Below are 19,484 nucleotides of genomic sequence, written 5' to 3' on the forward strand. Positions count from 1 at the left end.
TGATTCCCCCCTCCTCCTCGTCCCCCTCCTCTTCCTGACTCCTCCCCCTCTCTTTCCTACCCTCCCTCCCCTCTCCTTCCTCCCCTCCCTCCCTCTCCCTCCTCTCCTTCCTCCCCTCCCTCATCCCCTTCCCCCTCCGCCCTCTTTCATCCCCCCTCCTCCTCCCCTCTCATTCTTCCCTTCCCTCCTCATCCCCCTCCTCTTCCTGACTCCTCCCCCTCTCCTCTTCCCCTCCTTCCTCCTTTCTCCCCCTCTCCTTTCTCCTCGTCTATTTTCTCCTCTCCCTCCATCTCCTCTCCTTCCTCCCCTCCCCTTCCCTTCCTCCTCCTTTCCTTCCTCCCCTCCATCATCTCCTTCCTCCCCTCCCTCCTCCCCTTCCTTCTCTCTGTCCCCCTCTCCTTCCTCCTCTCCTTCCTCCCCTCCCTCCTCTCCTTCCTCCCCTCCCTCCTCTCCTTCCTCCCCTCCCTCCTCCCCTTCCTCCCCTCGCTCCTCCCCTTCCTTCTCTCTGTCCCCCTCTCCTTCCTCCTCTCCTTCCTCCCCTCCCTCCTCTCCTTCCTCCCCTCCCCCCTCCTCCCCTTCCTCCCCTCCCCCCTCCTCCTCCCCTCTCATTCTTCCCTTCCCTCCTCATCCCCCTCCTCTTCCTGACTCCTCCCCCTCTCCTCTTCCCCTCCTTCCTCCTTTCTCCCCCTCTCCTTTCTCCTCCTCTACTTTCTCCTCTCCTTCCTTCTCCTCTCCTTCCTCCCCTCCCCTTCCCTCCTTCCTCCTTTCCTTCCTCCCCTCCGTCATCTCCTTCCTCCCCTCCCTCCTCTCCTTCCTTCTCTCTGTCCCCCTCTCCTTCCTCCTCTCCTTCCTCCTTCCTCCCCTCCCTCCTCTTCTCCTTTCTCCCCTCCCTCCTCTCCTTCCTCCTCTCCCTTCTCGTCTCCTTCCTCCCCTCCCTCCCTCCTCTCCTTCCTCCCCTCCCTCATCCCCTCCCCCCTCCTTCATCCCCCCTCCTCCTCCCCTCTCATTCCTCCCTTTCCTCCTCATCCCCCTTCTCTTCCTGACTCCTCCCCCTCTCCTCTTCCCCCCTCCTCCTTTCTCCCCCTCTCCTTTCTCCTCTTCTACTTTCTCCCCTCCCTCCTTTTCTTCTCCTTCCTCCCCTCTCCTTCCGTCCCTCCTTCTTTCCTTCCTCCTCTCCCTCCTCTCCTTTCTCCCCTCCCTCATTTCCTTCTTCCCCCTCTCCTTCCTCCCCTCCCTCCCCTCTCCTTCACCCCCCTCCTCCTCCCGTCATTCCTCCCCTCCCTCATTCTCTCTCCTCCTCCCCTCCCTCCTCCTTCCCCTCTCCCTCCTCCTGTTTCATCCTCCTCCTCTTTCCTCCTAACTCCTTCCCCCTCCTTCATCCCTCCTCCTCTTCCTGGCTCCTCCCCCTTCTCCCCTCCTGACTTCTCCCCCTCTCCTTCCTCCTTCTCCTCTCCCCTCTTCCTCCCCCACCTCCTTCCTCCCTTCCTTATCCCCCACCTCCTTCCTCTCCCACTGAACCCTCCCACTCCTCCCCCTTCCCTTCCTCCCCTCTCCCTCCCTCCTCTCCCCCTCCCCATATCCCTTCCCCCTCCTCCTCCCCTCTCTCTTCCCTCCCTTCCTCCTCCCCTCTCTCTTCCCTCCCTTCCTCCTCCTGATTCCGTCTCCTCCCCCTCCCCTGCTCTGCCCATCCCCCTCCCTCCTCCTCTCCCTCCTCCTTCTGACTCCTGAGCTGGGGCTCTTGTCTCATGGGCATTGCCAGAAGGGGGCAGGTGTGCAGGGACGGGGAATCTCCATGTGGTGCGCTCACTGCTTGCGCGCTGGTTGCAGGCGAGGCGCTAGGTAAGGTTCCGCGTTCTCTGGGTTTTTACCTCTTGGTGGTTTATCGCGCTGTGAGGACAGACGGCACGTTTGCGTGTGCACGCCGCGGATCGCAGGGTGGTGGCTGGTCGCGTGTGCTGGCCGGTCCTGGGTTCCAGAGTGGAGACGGGGCATGTTCTCTGAGGTGAAGGGTAGTAACAGGACGGGGACACCGCACCGTTTCTTCGTCCGCCGGAGCTTGTGCTTGTGCCCAGGTCACCGCGACGGAACACCACCGGCCGGGACTCGTAAACCACACGCGTTCATGGCTCACGTCTGGGGCTGGATGTCCCAGGTCAAGGCCGGCCGACTCGGGGTCTGGAGAGGACCTCTTCCCCGGGCCGTTTTCCCCACGTGGGGGAGGCGAGGGTCAGGGAGCTGTCTGGGGCCTTGTTGACCAGCACGGTGATCCCGTCGTGGGGGCTCCGCCCTCAAGACCGCATCGCCTCCCGGAGGCCCCGCCTCCACGCACGTTCTTCTGGGGGGCTGGGACTTCGCGTTTGCCCTTGGCGGGCACGGGGACGTTGGTCTGGAGTGGCGGCTGGCTGCTTTCCGCAGCTTCCTGAGTGCAGCTGGCTTCGTGCAGACGCAGCAACACAGTGACTTTCCTGGGGTCTTGGGGGCTGCTTGGCATCCGCCAACGGAGCCCGTGTGCGGAGGGAGGAGGGCGGGCAGGGCAGGGCAGCGTTGTGGGCAGCGCAGGTCCTCCGGGGGGGGGGGGGGCGCTGTGGGCGGCTGTGACCGCAGCTCGGGGCAGGCGGTGGGCTCCGGGGTGCTTCCTGGCGCCTGGGGAGCAGGGATGCACAGCGTGGCTTCGCTCCTCTGCCCCCCCCCCCCCCCCGTGCTCTGCTCTGTTTGAGGTGGGGTGAGTGGCCGTCAGGAGGGCGGGCGTCGGGAGCCTCTTCTGTGCCCCAGGGAAGGGCTGCCAGAACGTCCCCAGCAGCGGTGTCCCTGAATGCGGCCGACGGACGTGGGCTCTCTGGCCTACAGGGACCACGTGGCGCAGCCCGGGCCGGGTCGTCACGAGAAGCCTCGCCCCACCGCGTAGCGCGTGTGTGGCCCAGGGCCTGTGTGCGGCTTCGGGCTGTGTGCTCTGTAAGTGCTGCTCAGGTCCCGGAACAATCCCTCAGAGACGGACTTGGTTTCGTACAGAGATGTGGGGGGCGGACAGGTCGCCCGCATGCCCTGCACTTGGGATTTGGCGGTCGGGAGGCATTTCTCTCCATCGGGGGGGACTGTGCTGTCACTCACTGAGGAGGGTAGTAATGTCAACGCCGGAAGAGGTCGCTCAGAAATAAGCCGTGTTGCTAAGTCCACCCATGGAGGGGCGTGTTTATTTTCTCTGCTTAAGAGACACATCTTCCGGGGGCACCTGGCTGGCCCCGTGGATGGGGCCTACGACTGTTGACTTTGGAGTCCTGAGTCCCACCCCCCGGTTGGGTATGGGGCTTTAAAATTCATTTTGAAACACACAATAAAGATGCACAAGGCTGTGTTAAGCGTGGACACTAAATTAATCCGCGTGTGAGGCAGGACAAATACCCCACATGACGTGGCAACAATAGCAGACATCAATCTCTCCCAGTGCTGGAGGCTGGGAGTCTGAGATCCTGGCTGGGCAGAGACTGGGAGGTTGAGGTCCAGGCAAGGCCGAGGCTGAAAGTGTGAGGACCAGTAGGGCCTGAGTCAGGGACTCTGACATCCAGGCAGGGCTGAGGCTGGGAGTCTGAGATCTAGGTGGGGCCGAGGCTGGGGGTCTGAGATCCGGGTAGGGCCGAGGCTGGGGGTCTGAAGTCCAGGCTGGGCTGAGGCTGGGAGGTTGATTTCCAGGAGGTACCAAAGCTTGGGGTCTGAAATGCAGGAGGGGCCGAGGCTGAAAGTGTGAGGTCTGGTAGGGCCTGAGTCAGGGCCTCTGACATCCAGGTAGGGCTGAGGCTGGGACTCTGAGATCTAGGTGGGGCTGAGGCTGGGGGTCAGATCCAGACAGGGCCGAGGTTGGGGGTCTGACTTCCAGTCAGGGCCAAGGCTGGGAGGCTGAGATCCAGGCGGGTTTGGAGGCTGGGAGTCTGAGGTCCCGACCTGGCCAAGGATGGGAGTCTGAGATCCAGGCAGGGCCGAGGCTGGGGGTCTGAGATCCAGGCAGGGCTGTGGCTGGGGGGTCTGAAGTCCAGGCTGGGCTGAGACTGGGGGTCTGAGATCCAGGCAGGGCTGAGGTTGGGGGTCTGAGATCCAGGGAGGGCTGGAGGTTGGGAGTCTGATGTCCAGGCAGGGCTGAGGCTGGGACTCTGACCTCCAGGACGGGCTGAGCCTGGGAGTCTGAGGTCCAGGCAGGGCTGAGGCTGGGGGTCTGAGATCCAGGCAGGGCCGAGTGGGGGTTCTGAGATCCTGGCTGGGCAGAGACTGGGAGGTTGAGATCCAGAAGGTGTCAAAGCTTGGGGTCTGAAATCCAGGAGGGGCCAAGGCTGGGAGTCTCAGTTCCAAACAGGGCTGAGCCTGGGACGTTGAGATCTAGGTAAGGCTGAGGCTGAAAGTGTGAGGCCCAGTAGGTCCTGAGTGAGGGACTCTGACATCCAGGTGGGGCCGAGGCTGGGGGTCTGAGATCCAGGCAGGGCTGAGGTTGGGGGTCTGAGATCCAGGGAGGGCTGGAAGTTGGGAGTCTGAGGTCCAGGCAGGGTTGAGCCTGGGAGGCTGAGATCCAGGCAGGGCTGAGCCTGGGAGTCTGAGATCCAGGTAGGGCTGAGGCTGGGAGTCTGAGATCCAGGCAGGGCTGAGGCTGGGAGTACGAGATCCAGGCAGGGCTGAGGCTGGGGTCTGACTTCTAGGCAGGACCAAGGCTGGGATTGTGAGGCCCAGGCAGGGCAGAAATGGGAGGCTGAGATCCAGGCAGGGCCGAGGCTGGGTGTGTGAGGTCCAGTCAGGGCAGAGGCTGGGAGTCTGAGATCCAGGAGGGGTGGAGGCTGGGGGTCTGAGATCCAGGCAGGGCCGAGGCTGGGGGTCTGAGATCCAGGCAGGGCCGAGGCTGGGGGTCTGAGATCCAGGAAGGGCCAAGGCTGGGGGTCTGAGATCCAGACAGGGCGGAGGTTGGGGGTCTGACTTCCAGGCAGGACAGAAGCTGGGAGTCTGAGATGCAGGACGCGTCGAAGCTGGGAGGCTGAGTTTCAGGCGGGTTTGGAGGCTGGGAGTTTTAGGTCCCGACTGGGCCAAGGATGGGAGTCTGAGATCAGGCAGGGCTGTGGCTGGGGGTCTGAGATCCAGGAAGGGCTGAGGCTAGGAGTCTGAGATCCAGGCAGGGTTAAGGCTGGGGGGGGGGGGGGGGGGGGTCTGAGATCCAGAAGGGTGGAGGTGGGGGCCTGAGATCCAGGCAGGGCTGAGTCTGGGGGCCTGAGCCTCGGCCGAGGCTGGGGGTTTGAGGTCCATGCAGGGCTGAGGCTGGGTGCTCCTGATCCCCGCGCCTGGGTGTGGGACGTGGGCTCCCCCCTGTGCCCTCTGGTGGTCATGCTCTGTGCAGGTCCGTGTGTTGGTTCAGCCTTCTCATTAGGACCGTGTCGTATGGAACCAGTGCTCCCTCTAGCGACCTCATTTTCCTGATCCGCTGATTTTCCACCCCAGGGGCACACAGTCCCGTCCTGAGGTCCTGGGGGTGCGAGCTTCAACCTGGGACATGGGTCGCGCCGTGCCGCCCCTGCGGGTGTGTTTGCCGGCCGCGTGGGGGTTGCCGACACGCACAGCCCACGCAGAAGGCGAGGCCCAGGGCCCGAGGGGTGTGTCTGCTGGGGAGTCTTGGTGGGGGGCTGCCCTTCCGTGGTGACCGGGCCCCGTTTCTCTGTCCTAAAGGACGCCAGCGTGCGGATGAAGTGCATCCTGGCGCTGAAGGCGCTCTACGAGAAGAGAGAGTCGGCTATGAAGCTGGGCCTTTTCTTCCACAAGTTCAAGGTGAGTGAGATTCAGCGTCTTGGCCGCCGGGGGCGCCAACCCGAAGCGTCGCCGTGGACGTGCGGACCTCGGGCCGCGGCCATCAGCCGCTCGTCGCCGCTCGCGGGGCTTCGGACCCGCCGGCCACGTCTCCGCCCGCTGCCTGGGGCCGCGTCCTGCGACCACGAACCGGAGGCCCCCCCTCCCCCCGGGGCCCGTCGGGGCCGAACCGCCCGCGCTTCAGAGCGCACCAGGTGACACGGGCGGAGCGTGGGCACACCCCGGTGGGTCAGTCGCGTGCTGGCGGGAGTTTTCGGGTGTGGGAGCGGGAAGGGTCAGCGCCCGCCGTCCCGACGCAGGCACACTCCTGCCGCTGGGTTGCGAGGCTCCGTGCCCCGCGTGCAGGGCCGCTCAGGGACGGTGCGACCGAAGCAAGTGCCCGGGACGATGCGGGCTGGAGCCCATGGTGAACTTGTACTCAACCTGTTCCTGAATTTGGGGACCGCACTACCACGCGGGACGCTGCGTGAGGCCCCACTGCCCGACGTGGACAGCAGGGCTCGGCGAGGACTCCCCACCGCGGGGCAGGGCTATCGGGGACTCGGACCGGGCCCCGTGGCTGGTTGGGAGCAGGGGTCGGGCCACGTTGGTGCCAGTGAACGTGCAGCCAGCGACGCGGGGCGGGGCGGGGGGAGGGCACCAGCAGTTTGTCTCCCCCTCCTGGGGCGTGTGGGAAAAAGCAGCCTTCCTTGACCCCGTCCGGGTCCCCCGCTGGGCTTGAGCAGGAAACCCACGCGGGCGGGCCACGCGTAGAGAGGCGCGAGGGGGGCCGTTAGAAGTGTGCAGGGGGGAACTCTAGTGTCCACGAGGCGGGGGGGGGGGGGCGGGGACGGACGGAGGGCCTCCGGGAGGTGGTGGTGAGTCCCCATGGAGGACAGCGCAGTGCCCAACCTGTGCACCGACCGGGAGCCACGGCCCCTTCGTGAGCGCAAGGGTCGTGCAAAGTCACCTACGTAGGAGAGAAGGGCTGCGGAGGCTCGTGGCGGGAGGCGCACACGTCCTGCGGAGCTCATGTCCCCAAGGGCTGGGTGCGCAGGTGGCTGGCGTCTTCCGGAGACTCGGTGTGGTCAGGGGCGCTTCCCGGCAGCCTCGAGGCTCCAGGGCTCCTGCCTCCCGATTTCTGTGCCGAGGAATTCCGTCTCCCCGTGGGTCCACATCAGCGGCTGACGCCTGGGGACGCTCAAACTCTGGGGACACGTGGTTGTCACCACCGTGTGACATCACCGTGTGCGCGCTCCCTGCGTCTGCGGGGACCAGGGATGCGGCCCCATGACCCTCACGGTGTGCGGGACGCCCGCCCGAGGGGACGGCCCGGCCCCGCCCCGCCGCGTCCTCTGTGCACGTGGAGGCGCCCACGGTGCCGGAACCAAGCGGGCTTGTTGCGTTCTCTCGCTTCCCCTAGAAACGAATCCTGTCGATGACCCAGGACAGGCAGCCGGAGATCACGTCCGAGTGCATGCAGCTCCTGCGGCTTATATCCGAGTGAGTAGCCCTGCAGCCGTGTGGAGCCGTGTGTGCCCGTGCGTGGCCCTGCATCTGTGCAGAGCACCGCGTCCGCGCGGAACCGTGCGTCCGTGCGTGGCCCTGCGTCCGTGCGGAACCGTGCGTCCGTGCGTGGCCCTGCGTCCGTGCGGAACCGTGCGTCCGTGCGTGGCCCTGCGTCCGTGCGGAACCGTGCGTCCGTGCGTGGCCCTGCGTCCGTGCGGAATCCTGCGTCCAGAGCGCGTTTCCAGGCCACGTGGGTGGCGTGCCGGGTGCGCTGGGCGCGCAGTGACTGTGTGTGCCGCTGGCGGACCGCGGGGTGACCGTGTGCGGTGTGCAGCCCCCCCCCGCCCCCCGCGTAGCCGCGTGATGGTCAGCTCGCATCCTGGGGTGTGTTTGCACCGCTGCTCAGTTGGAGAGCTCTGTGGCCGGTGCCCTTGCGTACGATGCGACGCGAGGGCTTGTCGGGACCTGGCTTCCTGTTCGGGGGTTCGGGGGTTCCCTGTGGGGTCCCTTCTGCCGCCGCCCTGCATCAGGGGCTCTGATGGGGCCAAGGTGCTGGTGTACAAGAGGCAGCTGCAACCCGGCCAGGTCCGCAGAACCTTCTGGAAGCTCCCGGGTCCCCGCGTGCACTTGGGCCGGATACACACGGGTACACGCTGCAGGTGACGGCCGCCTCGTCGAGTCAGGTGTCAGACGTTGATGTGAGACGTCTCTGGAACGGGAGACACGGGGACGCGACCTCCTGCTGGGCCGCCACGCCTAAATGCCGCGGCTGGTGCCGTGGGAACGTCTCGTGCCCTGAAGGCCAGCGTGGTGCCGTCTGTCCGCCCTGTGCGGAGGACGGAGTGGGGCCCTGGTGGGCGCCCGACCCTCCCTGGGTGTGCACCCCGACGCGGCCCAGACAGATGGAGGCTGTCGCGGCCAGAGACGGGGACGAGCAGCCGACTTACCGTGTGCTGCGCGGAGGTCCCGCCAGTGGCCGGCACCACCCAGCACCCGTCCTGCGCCACCGCCCAAGGGCAGTGGCTGGGTGATAAGGTGGCGTGTTTTACAAGGGAGCCGTCTGGACAGAGCCAGCCCACACAAGTGCCACGATCTGGGTCAGTGACCCGGTTCGCGAAAGCGTGTCTGCGTGGACTCCTGTCCAGGGTGCTGTGCAGGCGGGCCGTGGGGCCGCGTGTCCCCTGATACTGACTTGGAGAAGCTCTTACCCGTGTGGCTTCCGACGCGTGTATGCGAAAGCCCTCCGGGCGGGGACCTGAGCTCCCCCCGTCTGCTCCCCAGCCGCCCCCTCCCCCCACCCCCCAGCGGACACCGGCACACAGAACAGGCTCTGACGTGGCGTGCCACGTGTCTGGCTTCCTGCACTCAGTGACGGTCTGCGACGAGTCCATGGTCAGAAACCACACTCTCACGAGGAAGTGTCGATGGGTGATGCCGTGTTGTCAGCCTGACTGCTGACGTGGTTGGAGGGGGCAGCGCCCACGTGATTCCAGAAAATCTGTGAGGAGGTCCCCAGATGGGTTAACACGTGAATCCCCAGATCAGTAAAGCACATTGTCCTCCCCAGTGTGGTGGGCCACATCTAATCAGTCGAAGGTCCGCGTAACAAAACGTGGAGGCAGTTCACGTGGCCCGGCTTGACTCCCAGCCGAGGCGTCCCATCTTTTCATACCCTGGGCAGCCCCCCTCCCAGGTCCTGGGGCCGCAGCCACGTTCCGAGCCCTGGTTGGGCACCCGCTAACTAGGCTCGGTCGTGGGCAGAGCTCGTGTGCCCCACGTTGCACAGAACCAGGCGGCTTTGGGGTTTGACTTGGACAAGTCAAGCTCAGGGCTGACTCGGACCCCCCAAGGGTGCTCCTTGTGTGCCCAGAACCCCGAGGACAAACGCAGGCGTCCCCCCGGGGTTGTCCCCCAGGCATCAGAGGTCGTCCACCACCGTTCAAAGCCCAGACCGGGAGGCGGGTAGGCCACCTGCCTGTGTTTCTGCCCGTGTGGGAACGTCCCTGCGTCTGTGTTTGCACATCGCTGTGCTCTGCTCACGCGGGTTCACTGGATGCGTTTGGATAAACGGTCACACTGGTGACGTCCCCCCAGGTGGTGTCAGGGGTGTCCCCCACTCATCCCCTGACTGCTCCCAGTATTGGTGCCCCTGGACATCTGCCTCCTGTCCGTGGTCGCCCCCTGTGTGCCCGCCTGCTGCGCATCAGTGATTGGCCCTGCATCGTTGCCCCATTCGTGTGCGTCCCACGCGGTTGCCTGCTGCCTCTACGTATGCACCCCTGTGTGTGCGCCCGCTGCCCCCGCGTATGCGCCCCTGCGTGTGCACCCCTGTGGGGTCGCCCGCTGCCCCTCCAAGCGCGCCCCCGCGGGGTCGCCTGCTGCCTCTGTATGCGCCCCTGCGTGTGCGCCCCCGCGGGGTTGCCTCCTGCCTCTCCGTGTGCGCCCCTCTGTGTGCGCCCCCGCGGGGTCGCCTCCTGCCTCTCTGTATGCGCCCCTGCGTGTGCGCCCCGCAAGGTTGCCTCCCCTCTCCGTATGCGCCCCTGCGGGGTCGCCCGCTGCCCCTGTGTATGCGCCCTTGCGTGTGCACGCCCGTGGGGTCGTCCGCCGCCTCTCCATGTGCACCCCTGCGTGTGGGCCCCCACGGGGTCTCCCTCTGCCCCTGCGTGTGCGCCCCCTCTCGGTCGCCTGCTTGGAGTCAAGAGCGCTCTCCTGGGGAGGGTCAGGTGACAGGTGGCTCAGGTGCACACATGGGAGAGGACAGAGTGGTTTTCCCTTCCTTTGGGGCTAGCAGTTGGCTGGAGGGGAAGGAACCCAGACACGGAGGCCCTGCGGGGGGGAGGCCTTCCCAGGAGGCTGCTCACGTCGTCTTGGCTCACGTGGGTCCTTCTCGCGCGGCCTCAGCTCCTGTCCTGGGACGCGGGCCGCCCCAGGGGAGCTCGGTCCGGCAGGAAGTGTAGCGGCGGGGGGCATGTCTAGGGGAAGCCGAGGTTGGGGCCCTCGATTTAGCGAAGAGCCTCCCTTCGCTCTCCGCGGGGACAGGCGCCTGTGGCCGTGTCCCGCATGCACGGGCCCCGGACTCACGCGCGCCTCCCCTCAGGCACTACGTGGGCGTGTTCTCATCCATGGAGTACGTCTTCTTGTTCCAGTTCGTGTACGCGGCCTACAGGCCCATGGCGACCGCCGCGGGCGAGCTCATCTGTAAGAGGTAAGGCCGGAACACGTGACGGTGTCTCCAGGGCTGTGATGGCACCGTGATGTTTGGGGGGGGGGGGGGGGCTCCCGCGTCCTGCCAGGTGGACTCGCAGATGGAGGAGGGTGGGGGCAGCGGGAGGCCCCGGGGACCAGGGGAACAGCAGGGCCCCCGAGCAGGGCTTGCACAGGACAGCAGGTGTGGGCCCCGAGGCACAGGACAGGATGGATGGGAACGGCAGCGCAAAGGACGCGCGTGGCTGGGGGACTTGATCCGCGTTACAGGCGCGCCCCTTCCCGCATTGGTCTGACCAGGTGGTAGAGGCCCCCTCGGGGGCCCCCACCGACCTGAGGTCCTGTCCTGGGCCACCTGGCTGTCTCGCCCTCCCTAATGGGTCTGCGTTCAGGCGGGGGTCCGCGTCCTTTGGGGGTCTGACGTGCGGCAACGGGGGGCAGTCCTGTCGTCTGTTCCCACTGCAGTGCTGGCCTGAGCTGGCAGTGGGGTCGGACAGACAGAAGTCATTCTAGAGCTTTCCTCCCTGGGCCGTGTCCTGCGCCCGCGGCCTCCCGGCGTGCCTGCTCCCCAGCTCACTGCGTTGCACGTGTGCGTGCAGGGAGCCACAGGACCTCGGGCACCAGCAGGTGCGGGGAGCCCCCCGTCCAGGCTGATGCTGGGGTCGCTCTTTCTGATCCCACTAGGCTCCTGGCCCCTCCGCCCCAAGAAGGTTTCTTTGGTCAAAACCCTCCCGACGAGTTTGACAGAAACATCCAGAACATGAAGACGCTCATCGACTTTTACTTGCAGGGCGAGGTGAGGGTGTGGCAGCACAGGGCCCGGGGCCGGGTTGTCCGAGTCGCGGGAGGGACCTGGACCCGTGTCCTGCAGCCCACGTTGCATGCCACGTCCCGTGTCCCACGCCCCGTGTCCCGTGTCCCGTGCCACGTCCTGCGTCCGGCTGACGCGGGGCTTGCTTCCTGTGTGAACGCCTGCCGCGGGCACACGGGTGTCAGGGCTCTGGGTGGGTGTCCCCGTTTGTCCTCACGTGTCCACCACACGGGTGGGTCGGGAAGGGGGCCGTTCCTGCCCATGTCCTCACGTGTCCCCTCCACCAGGTGTCACCACGTGTCCACCCCTGGTTGTCACACATCCCCTGTGTCATCAGGCGTCTGCCTGTGTCATTATGAGTCCCCTCTGTCATCACACGCCCCTCACGTCGCGTGTCCTTTCTGTGTCATCACACGTCCCCCGTTGTCACGTGTCCCCCCGTGTTGTCACGTATCCTTCTCGCCCTTGTCACGCATTCCTTCTACGTCGTGCTGTCATGTGTCCCCCTGCGTCCTCACACGTCCCCCTGCCTGTGTCATCACACGTGCCGTGTCCTCACTGTCCCCCGTCCCACATATCGTGTGTTCCTGTAACATCATCGTGTCTTTCCTTCCGCGTCGTCACGACTTTACACGTGTGGCCCGTCCCTGTCAGTTCCACAGACACGTCCCATACCTGGTGGACGGCCTGTGGGACGCGGCGCCCGCCCTGGTCCGGAACTGGGAGTGCATGACGGCCCTGCTGCTGGAGCCACGTGGCGGGCGCCAAGGTGAGCGTGGCCAGAGGCCGGCTCTGAGTCGTGGATGGGGGCCAGCGATCCCGCTGGCCTCCCGGCCGTCCCTGCCAGGCACACCATCCCCCGTCCTGCCGTCCCTGTTCCTCTGTGACCCACCGGCTGCTGTGTCCCGCTGCCCCCTGTGTCCCGCTGTCCCGTGTCCTTCTGTCCCTGTGTCCCGCTGTCCCCCGTGTCCTGCTGTCTCCCCGTGTCCTTCCGTCCCTGTGTCCTGCTGTCCTGTGTCCCGCTGTCCCGTGTCCTTCCATCCCTGTGTCCTGCTGTCCCCCGCTGTCCCCGTCCTGCCGTCCCTGTTCCTTTGTGACCCACCAACTGCTGTGTCCTGCTGTCCCCCGTGTCCCGCTGTCCCCCGTGTCCCGCTGTCCCCCGTATCCTGCTGCCCGTGTCCCGCTGTCCCCCGTGTCCTGCTGTCCCGTGTCCTGACATCCCTATTCCTCTGTGACTTGCTGTGCTGCCCCGTGTCCTGCTGTCCCCCCCCGTGTCCTGCTGTCCCCTCCTGGTGTCTCACTGTTCCCTCCTCCCCATGTCCCACTGCCCCCAGGCTTCCGTCCTGCCAAGTGTCTGTCCATATAGGCAGTGACACAGCCCTGTCGAGCCTCCTGTGCTGCACCCGCTCCCTGAGTGGCTGCTTGGGGAGCATACCCATGCTTTCCTGCGGTGAGGGGTCCTCAGGCCTCGAGGCTGGGGTGTCACAGGGCTCTAGTGTGGGGTCCACAGGACGAGGGCCACAGACTGACTTGCCATAAGAGGATCAGCCTGGGGGCCACTGAAGCCCAAAGACCGGGCCCCAGAGTCAGGGTGCACGGTGGGCAGAGTGCCCAGCGGATGAGCCCCCAAGCAGCTGGGGTGCCCTCGCCTGCCCCTCCAGGCCCAGCAGACAGCCCGTCCTCCCTGCCAAACTCCCCTCGGCAGACACAGGTGTCGTCGGCCACAGCCAGGAGTCCCGGTGCCATTTATGACGTAGCCCAGGCCTGTCACGTTCCTGGAGGGACCCGCAGCTCTGACCGTGCTCCTTGGGGTCCCTGAAGGGGCCTGTTTCTTTGTCATGGGGATGCATCCTTTCCTCTGACTGAAATCTCTGGGGCCCAGCTGTGTGGTCTGCGTTTCTTGGCTCTGACTGTGGGCCTGCTCCTGCTATGCCTGGGCTCATAGAGCTAGCTCCAGGACATGACAGACTAGGCAGGAGACCCATGTGTGACACTCTCAGGCTGGCTGTGACACATGATCTCAAACCCAGTGGTTAAATGAGAATCCATCCTGTCTTAGGTCTGGAAACCAGAAGTCTGAGATACAGGCAGGACAGGACCGCTGAGATCCAGGGGTGGCAGGACCTCTGAGATCCAGGAGGGGCAGGGCCACTGAGATCCAGGCAGGGCAGGACCACTGAGATCCAGGCAGGATCTTGAGATCCAGAAGGGGCAGGGCTGCTGAGATCCAGGAGGGGAAGGACTGCTGAGATCCAGGCAGGGCAGGGCCCCTGAGATCCAGGCAGGGCAGGACCACTGAGATCCAGGCAGGGCTGGAGCACTGAGATCCAGGCAGGGCAGGACCACTGAGATCCAGGCAGGGCTGGAGCACTGAGATCCAGGCAGGGCAGGTCCACTGAGATCCAGGCGGGGCAGGGCCACTGAGATCCAGGAGGGGCAGGGCCACTGAGATCCAGGCAGGGAAGGGCCACTGAGACCCAGGAGGGGCAGGACGCCTGAGATCCAGGCAGGGCAGGTCCACTGAGATCCAGGAGGGGCAGGGCCACTGAGATCCAGGAGGGGCAGGGCCACTGAGATCCAGGAGGGGCAGGGCCACTGAGATCCAGGAGGGGCAGGGCCACGGAGATCCAGGAGGGGCAGGGCCACGGAGATCCAGGAGGGGCAGGGCCACGGAGATCCAGGAGGGGCAGGGCCACGGAGATCCAGGAGGGGCAGGGCCCCTGAGATGCAGGCGGGGCAGGGCCCCTGAGATCCAGGAGAGGCAGGACCACGGAGACCCAGGAGGGACAGGGCCACGGAGATCCAGGAGGGGCAGGGCCACTGAGATCCAGGCGGGGCAGGGCCCCTGAGATCCAGGAGAGGCAGGACCACGGAGACCCAGGAGGGACAGGGCCACGGAGATCCAGGAGGGGCAGGGCCGCTGAGATCCAGGCGGGGCAGGACCACGGAGATCCAGGCGGGGCAGGGCCACTGAGATCCAGGAGGGGCAGGGCCACTGAGATCCAGGAGAGGCAGGGCCACGGAGATCCAGGAGGGACAGGGCCACGGAGATCCAGGCGGGGCAGGGCCACGGAGATCCAGGAGGGGCAGGGCCGCTGAGATCCAGGAGGGGCAGGGCCGCTGAGATCCAGGAGGGGCAGGGCCGCGGAGATCCAGGCGGGGCAGGGCCACTGAGATCCAGGCGGGGCAGGGCCACTGAGATCCAGGAGGGGCAGGGCCATGGAGATCCAGGAGGGGCAGGGCCCCTGAGATCCAGGCAGGACAGGGCCCCTGAGATGCAGGCAGGGCAGGGCCCCTGAGATCCAGGAGGGACAGGGCCACGGAGATCCAGGAGGGGCAGGGCCCCTGAGATGCAGGCGGGGCAGGGCCCCTGAGATCCAGGAGAGGCAGGACCACGGAGACCCAGGAGGGACAGGGCCACGGAGATCCAGGAGGGGCAGGGCCGCTGAGATCCAGGCGGGGCAGGACCCCGGAGATCCAGGCGGGGCAGGGCCGCTGAGATCCACGAGGGGCAGGGCCGCTGAGACCCAGGAGGGGCAGGACCGCTGAGATCCAGGAGGGGCAGGACCGCTGAGATCCAGGAGGGGCAGGGCCGCTGAGATCCAGGAGGGGCAGGGCCCCTGAGATCCAGGAGGGGCAGGGCCCCTGAGATCCAGGAGGGGCAGGGCCCCTGAGATCCAGGCAGGACAGGGCCCCTGAGACCCAGGAGAGGCAGGACCACTGAGACCCAGGAGGGGCAGGGCCACTGAGATCCAGGAGGGGCAGGACCACTGAGATCCAGGAGCTGCAGGACCACTGAGATCCAGGAGCTGCAGGACCACGGAGATCCAGGCGGGGCAGGGCCCCTGAGATCCAGGCAGGACAGGGCCCCTGAGATGCAGGCAGGGCAGGGCCCCTGAGATCCAGGAGAGGCAGGACCACTGAGACCCAGGAGGGACAGGGCCACGGAGATCCAGGAGGGACAGGACCACGGAGATCCAGGAGAGGCAGGACCACGGAGATCCAGGCGGGGCAGGACCACTGAGATCCAGGAGGGGCAGGGCCACTGAGATCCAGGAGGGGCAGGGCCACTGAGATCCAGGAGGGGCAGGGCCACTGAGATCCAGGAGGGGCAGGGCCACGGAGACCCAGGAGGGACAGGGCCACGGAGATCCAGGAGGGACAGGGCCACGGAGATCCAGGAGAGGCAGGACCACGGAGATCCAGGCGGGGCAGGACCACGGAGATCCAGGAGGGGCAGGACCACGGAGATCCAGGAGGGGCAGGACCACTGAGATCCAGGAGGGGCAGGGCCACTGAGATCCAGGAGAGGCAGGACCACGGAGATCCAGGCGGGGCAGGGCCGCTGAGATCCAGGCGGGGCAGGGCCGCTGAGATCCAGGCGGGGCAGGGCCGCTGAGATCCACGAGGGGCAGGGCCGCTGAGACCCAGGAGGGGCAGGACCGCTGAGACCCAGGAGGGGCAGGACCGCTGAGACCCAGGAGGGGCAGGACCGCTGAGACCCAGGAGGGGCAGGGCCGCTGAGATCCAGGAGGGGCAGGGCCACTGAGATCCAGGAGGGGCAGGGCCACGGAGATCCAGGAGAGGCAGGGCCACGGAGATCCAGGCGGGGCAGGGCCACGGAGATCCAGGCGGGGCAGGGCCACAGAGATCCAGGCGTGGCAGGACCCCGGAGATCCAGGAGGGGCAGGGCCACTGAGATCCAGGAGGGGCAGGGCCCCTGAGATCCAGGAGGGGCAGGACCACTGAGACCCAGGAGGGGCAGGACCACTGAGATCCAGGCAGGGAAGGGCCACTGACATCCAGGAGGTGCAGGACCACTGAGATCCAGGAGAGGCAGGGCCACTGAGATCCAGGAGGGGCAGGGCCACTGAGATCCAGGAGGGGCAGGGCCACTGAGATCCAGGAGGGGCAGGGCCACTGAGATCCAGGAGGGGCAGGGCCCCTGAGACCCAGGAGGGGAGTGACCCCTGAGATCCAGGCAGGGCAGGGCCACTGAGACCCAGGAGGGGCAGGACCCCTGAGATCCAGGCAGGGCAGGGCCACTGAGATCCAGGCAGGGCAGGGCCACTGAGATCCAGGAGAGGCAGGACCCCTGAGATCCAGGCAGGGCAGGGCCACTGAGATCCAGGAGGGGCAGGGCCCCTGAGATCCAGGCAGGCCAGGGCCCCTGAGATGCAGGCAGGGCAGGACCGCTGAGATCCAAGAGGGGGCAGGACCACTGAGACCCAGGCAGGGCAGGACCACTGAGATCCAGGCAGGGAAGGGCCACTGAGATCCAGGAGGGGCAGGGCCAATGAGATCCAGGCAGGGAAGGGCCGCTGAGATCCAGGAGGGGCAGGACCCCTGAGATGGAGGCAGGGCAGGGCCACTGAGATCCAGGCAGGGCAGGGCTGCTGAGATCCAGGCAGGGCAGGGCCACTGAGACCCAGGAGAGGCAGGATCACTGAGATCCAGGTAGGGCAGGGCCCCTGAGATCCAGGAGGGGCAGGGCCCCTGAGATCCAGGAGGGGCAGGACCCCTGAGATGGAGGCAGGGCAGGGCCACTGAGATCCAGGAGGGGCAGGGCCCCTGAGATCCAGGAGGGGCAGGGCTCCTGAGATCCAGGAGGGGCAGGGCCCCTGAGATCCAGGCAGGCCAGGGCCCCTGAGATGCAGGCAGGGCAGGACCGCTGAGATCCAGGAGGGTCAGGGCCCCTGAGATCCAAGAGGGGCAGGGCCACTGAGATCCAGGCAGGGCAGGGCCACTGAGATCCAGGAGGGGCAGGGCCACGGAGATCCAGGCAGGGCTATGCTCCCTCCAGAGGCTCCAGGGGAGGGTCTTCCCTGCCTCTTCCAGCTTCTGGGGCTCCAGGTGTCCCTGGGATTATGGCTGCGTCCCCCCCGTCTGTCCCCGCCGCTCCACAGGGCTTCTTCTGTGTCTGTGTCGTTTTCTGTCTCTTATAAGGACATTTGTCCCTGGGGTTAGGGCCACCCTCATCCAGGCTGACCTCATCTTGGGTCTTTCACTTAATCACATGTGCAAAGATTCGATTTTCCCACAAGGTCCCTTTGTGAGGTTCCGCGTGGGTGTGACTTTGGAGCGAAAGCCAGTGCAGAACGCTCCGTGAGCAGACGTGTGGTCAGCTGGATGGTTTCAGACCCGCGTCCTAGCATTTTGGGGCAAAGCCAGGTGAACCCCGGTCTGCGGTCCCGTCGGGTGCTGCCCTGAGGACGTGTGCGTCTGTCCCAGCCCGGGCCAGCTCCAGGTCCCACGTTGACCTGAACGGGTGACAGGGGGTCCCTTTGCGTGCGGTTTGAGCGGAGGGCTGGCCCCGGGGGCTCTGGTCTGTGTGTCACTGAGCCCACGAGCCGTCGGCCTGTGGCCGTGCCCGGGGGCCCCACCACGCTCGCCCCGCACCCGGCTCCCCGAGGCCCCTCAGAGCCCTGCGGCGGCCAGAGCGCCGTGTGTCCCCGTGAGGCTCGGAGGGCGCTGACCGGACCCCGTCTCCTTGCAGCGCTGACGAGCCAGCAGGAGAGAGTCCTCATCGAGATCCTCGTGGCCGCCGTGCGACAGGCCGCAGAGGGCCACCCCCCTGCTGGCCGCGAACTGGGCAAGAGAGTCAGTGCCACCCCCGCCCCCGCCCGGATGCGCTTCGTCCCCTGTGCTGACCGCTGGCTGTGGCTGCTGCGCCCTTGCTGTCAGTGCCGGGGCTCTGGGGGTGCCCGCTGCGGCCTCGGGCTCGCGGGGCTCCCCCACCCCCACCCGCGCGGCCGTGCGATCGCTTGCTGCCTTGTGCTTGGCGCGCTAGCTGCTCACTGGGCCGCTGGCTCTGCGGGCGGGGCTCCCGGCCACCCAGGTAGGTCTCGCTGACTGTGCCTCCCAGCTCCTGCCCGCCCCTCCTGCCGCTACCAGCCCTCTGCCAGCTGTTCCCGTGTGAGCCGTCCGCCTCCCCGGGGGGGCACCCCACAGTCCCCCCACCTGGTTCACACCGGACACGGCAGTGTGTCAGCCAGCCCCCGAATCGTCTCTGTGTGGGTCTCTGGTGCTGCTGGGACAGAAGATCACACCCAAGTGGACCTAGGACCACGGGGGTTGGGCGTCCTGCCCCGGCTCTGGAGAAGAGGAGTCTGACATCCAGGCAGGGCAGGGCTGGCCAGATCCAGGCAGGGCAGGACCCCTGAGATCCAGGCAGGGCAAGGCCTCTGAGATCCAGCTGGGGCAGGATCCCTGAGATCCAGGCAGGGCAGGGCCCCTGAGATTCAGGCAGGGCAGGGCCACTGGGATCCATGAGGACAGGGCCGCTGAGATTGAGGAAGGGCAGGACCACTGAGATCCAGGGTGGGCAGGGCTGCTGAGATCCAGGTGGGGCAGGGCCACTGACATCCATGAGGGGCGGGACTACTGAGATCCAAGCGGGGCAGGATCCCTGAGATGCAGGAGAGGCAGGACCACTGAGATCCAGGAGGGGCAGGGCTGCTGAGATCCAGGCAGGGCAGGGCCACTGGGATCCACGAGGGGCAGGACCACTGAGATCCAGGCAGGACAGGGCCGCTGAGATCCAGGAGGGGCAGGACCCCTGAGATCCAGGTGGGGCAGGGCCATTGACATCCATGAGGGGCGGGACTACTGAGATCCAAGCGGGGCAGGATCCCTGAGATGCAGGAGAGGCAGGACCACTGAGATCCAGGAGGGGCAGGGCTGCTGAGATCCAGGCAGGGCAGGGCCACTGGGATCCACGAGGGGCAGGACCCCTGAGATCCAGGCAGGGAAGGGCCACTGAGATCCAGGGGGGGCAGGGCCGCTGAGATCCAGACAGGGCAGGGCCACTGAGATCCAGGCAGGGCAGGGCCACTGGGATCCACGAGGACACGACCGCTGAGATCCGGGCATGGCAGGGCTGCTGAGATTGAGGAGGGGCAGGACCATTGAGATCCACGAGGGGCAGGACCACTGATCCAGGCAGGGCAGGGCCACTGAGATCCAGGCAGGGCGGGACCCCTGAGATCCAGGAGGGGCAGGGCCGCTGAGATCCAGGCAGGACAGGACCACTGAGATCCAGGCAGGGAAGGGCCGCTGAGAACCAGGAGGGGCAGGACCCCTGAGATCCAGGCAGGGCAGGGCCAGCGAGATCCAGGAGGGGCAGGGCCACTGAGTTCCAGGTAGGACAGGA

At 66.5% G+C, this 19,484-nt stretch overlaps 1 protein-coding gene across 2 annotated transcripts in view; it reads left to right on the plus strand.

The window, feature by feature from the left end:
• Nucleotides 1-19,484, plus strand: part of LOC145714971 (cohesin subunit SA-2-like) — a 60,752-nt gene that overhangs the window by 28,807 nt on the left and 12,461 nt on the right. For both annotated transcript variants that reach the window (XM_081794542.1, XM_081794543.1), the window contains 6 exons: nucleotides 5,692-5,790; nucleotides 7,232-7,311; nucleotides 10,415-10,522; nucleotides 11,206-11,317; nucleotides 11,987-12,101; nucleotides 17,829-17,932. In XM_081794542.1, coding sequence (XP_081650668.1) covers nucleotides 5,692-5,790; nucleotides 7,232-7,311; nucleotides 10,415-10,522; nucleotides 11,206-11,317; nucleotides 11,987-12,101; nucleotides 17,829-17,932 — 618 coding nt within the window. The remainder of the gene's footprint in view (nucleotides 1-5,691; nucleotides 5,791-7,231; nucleotides 7,312-10,414; nucleotides 10,523-11,205; nucleotides 11,318-11,986; nucleotides 12,102-17,828; nucleotides 17,933-19,484) is intronic.

This window comes from Panthera onca, chromosome Y (assembly GCF_046562875.1).
Source record: "Panthera onca isolate mPanOnc1 chromosome Y, mPanOnc1 haplotype 2, whole genome shotgun sequence".
NCBI lineage: Eukaryota > Metazoa > Chordata > Mammalia > Carnivora > Felidae > Panthera > Panthera onca.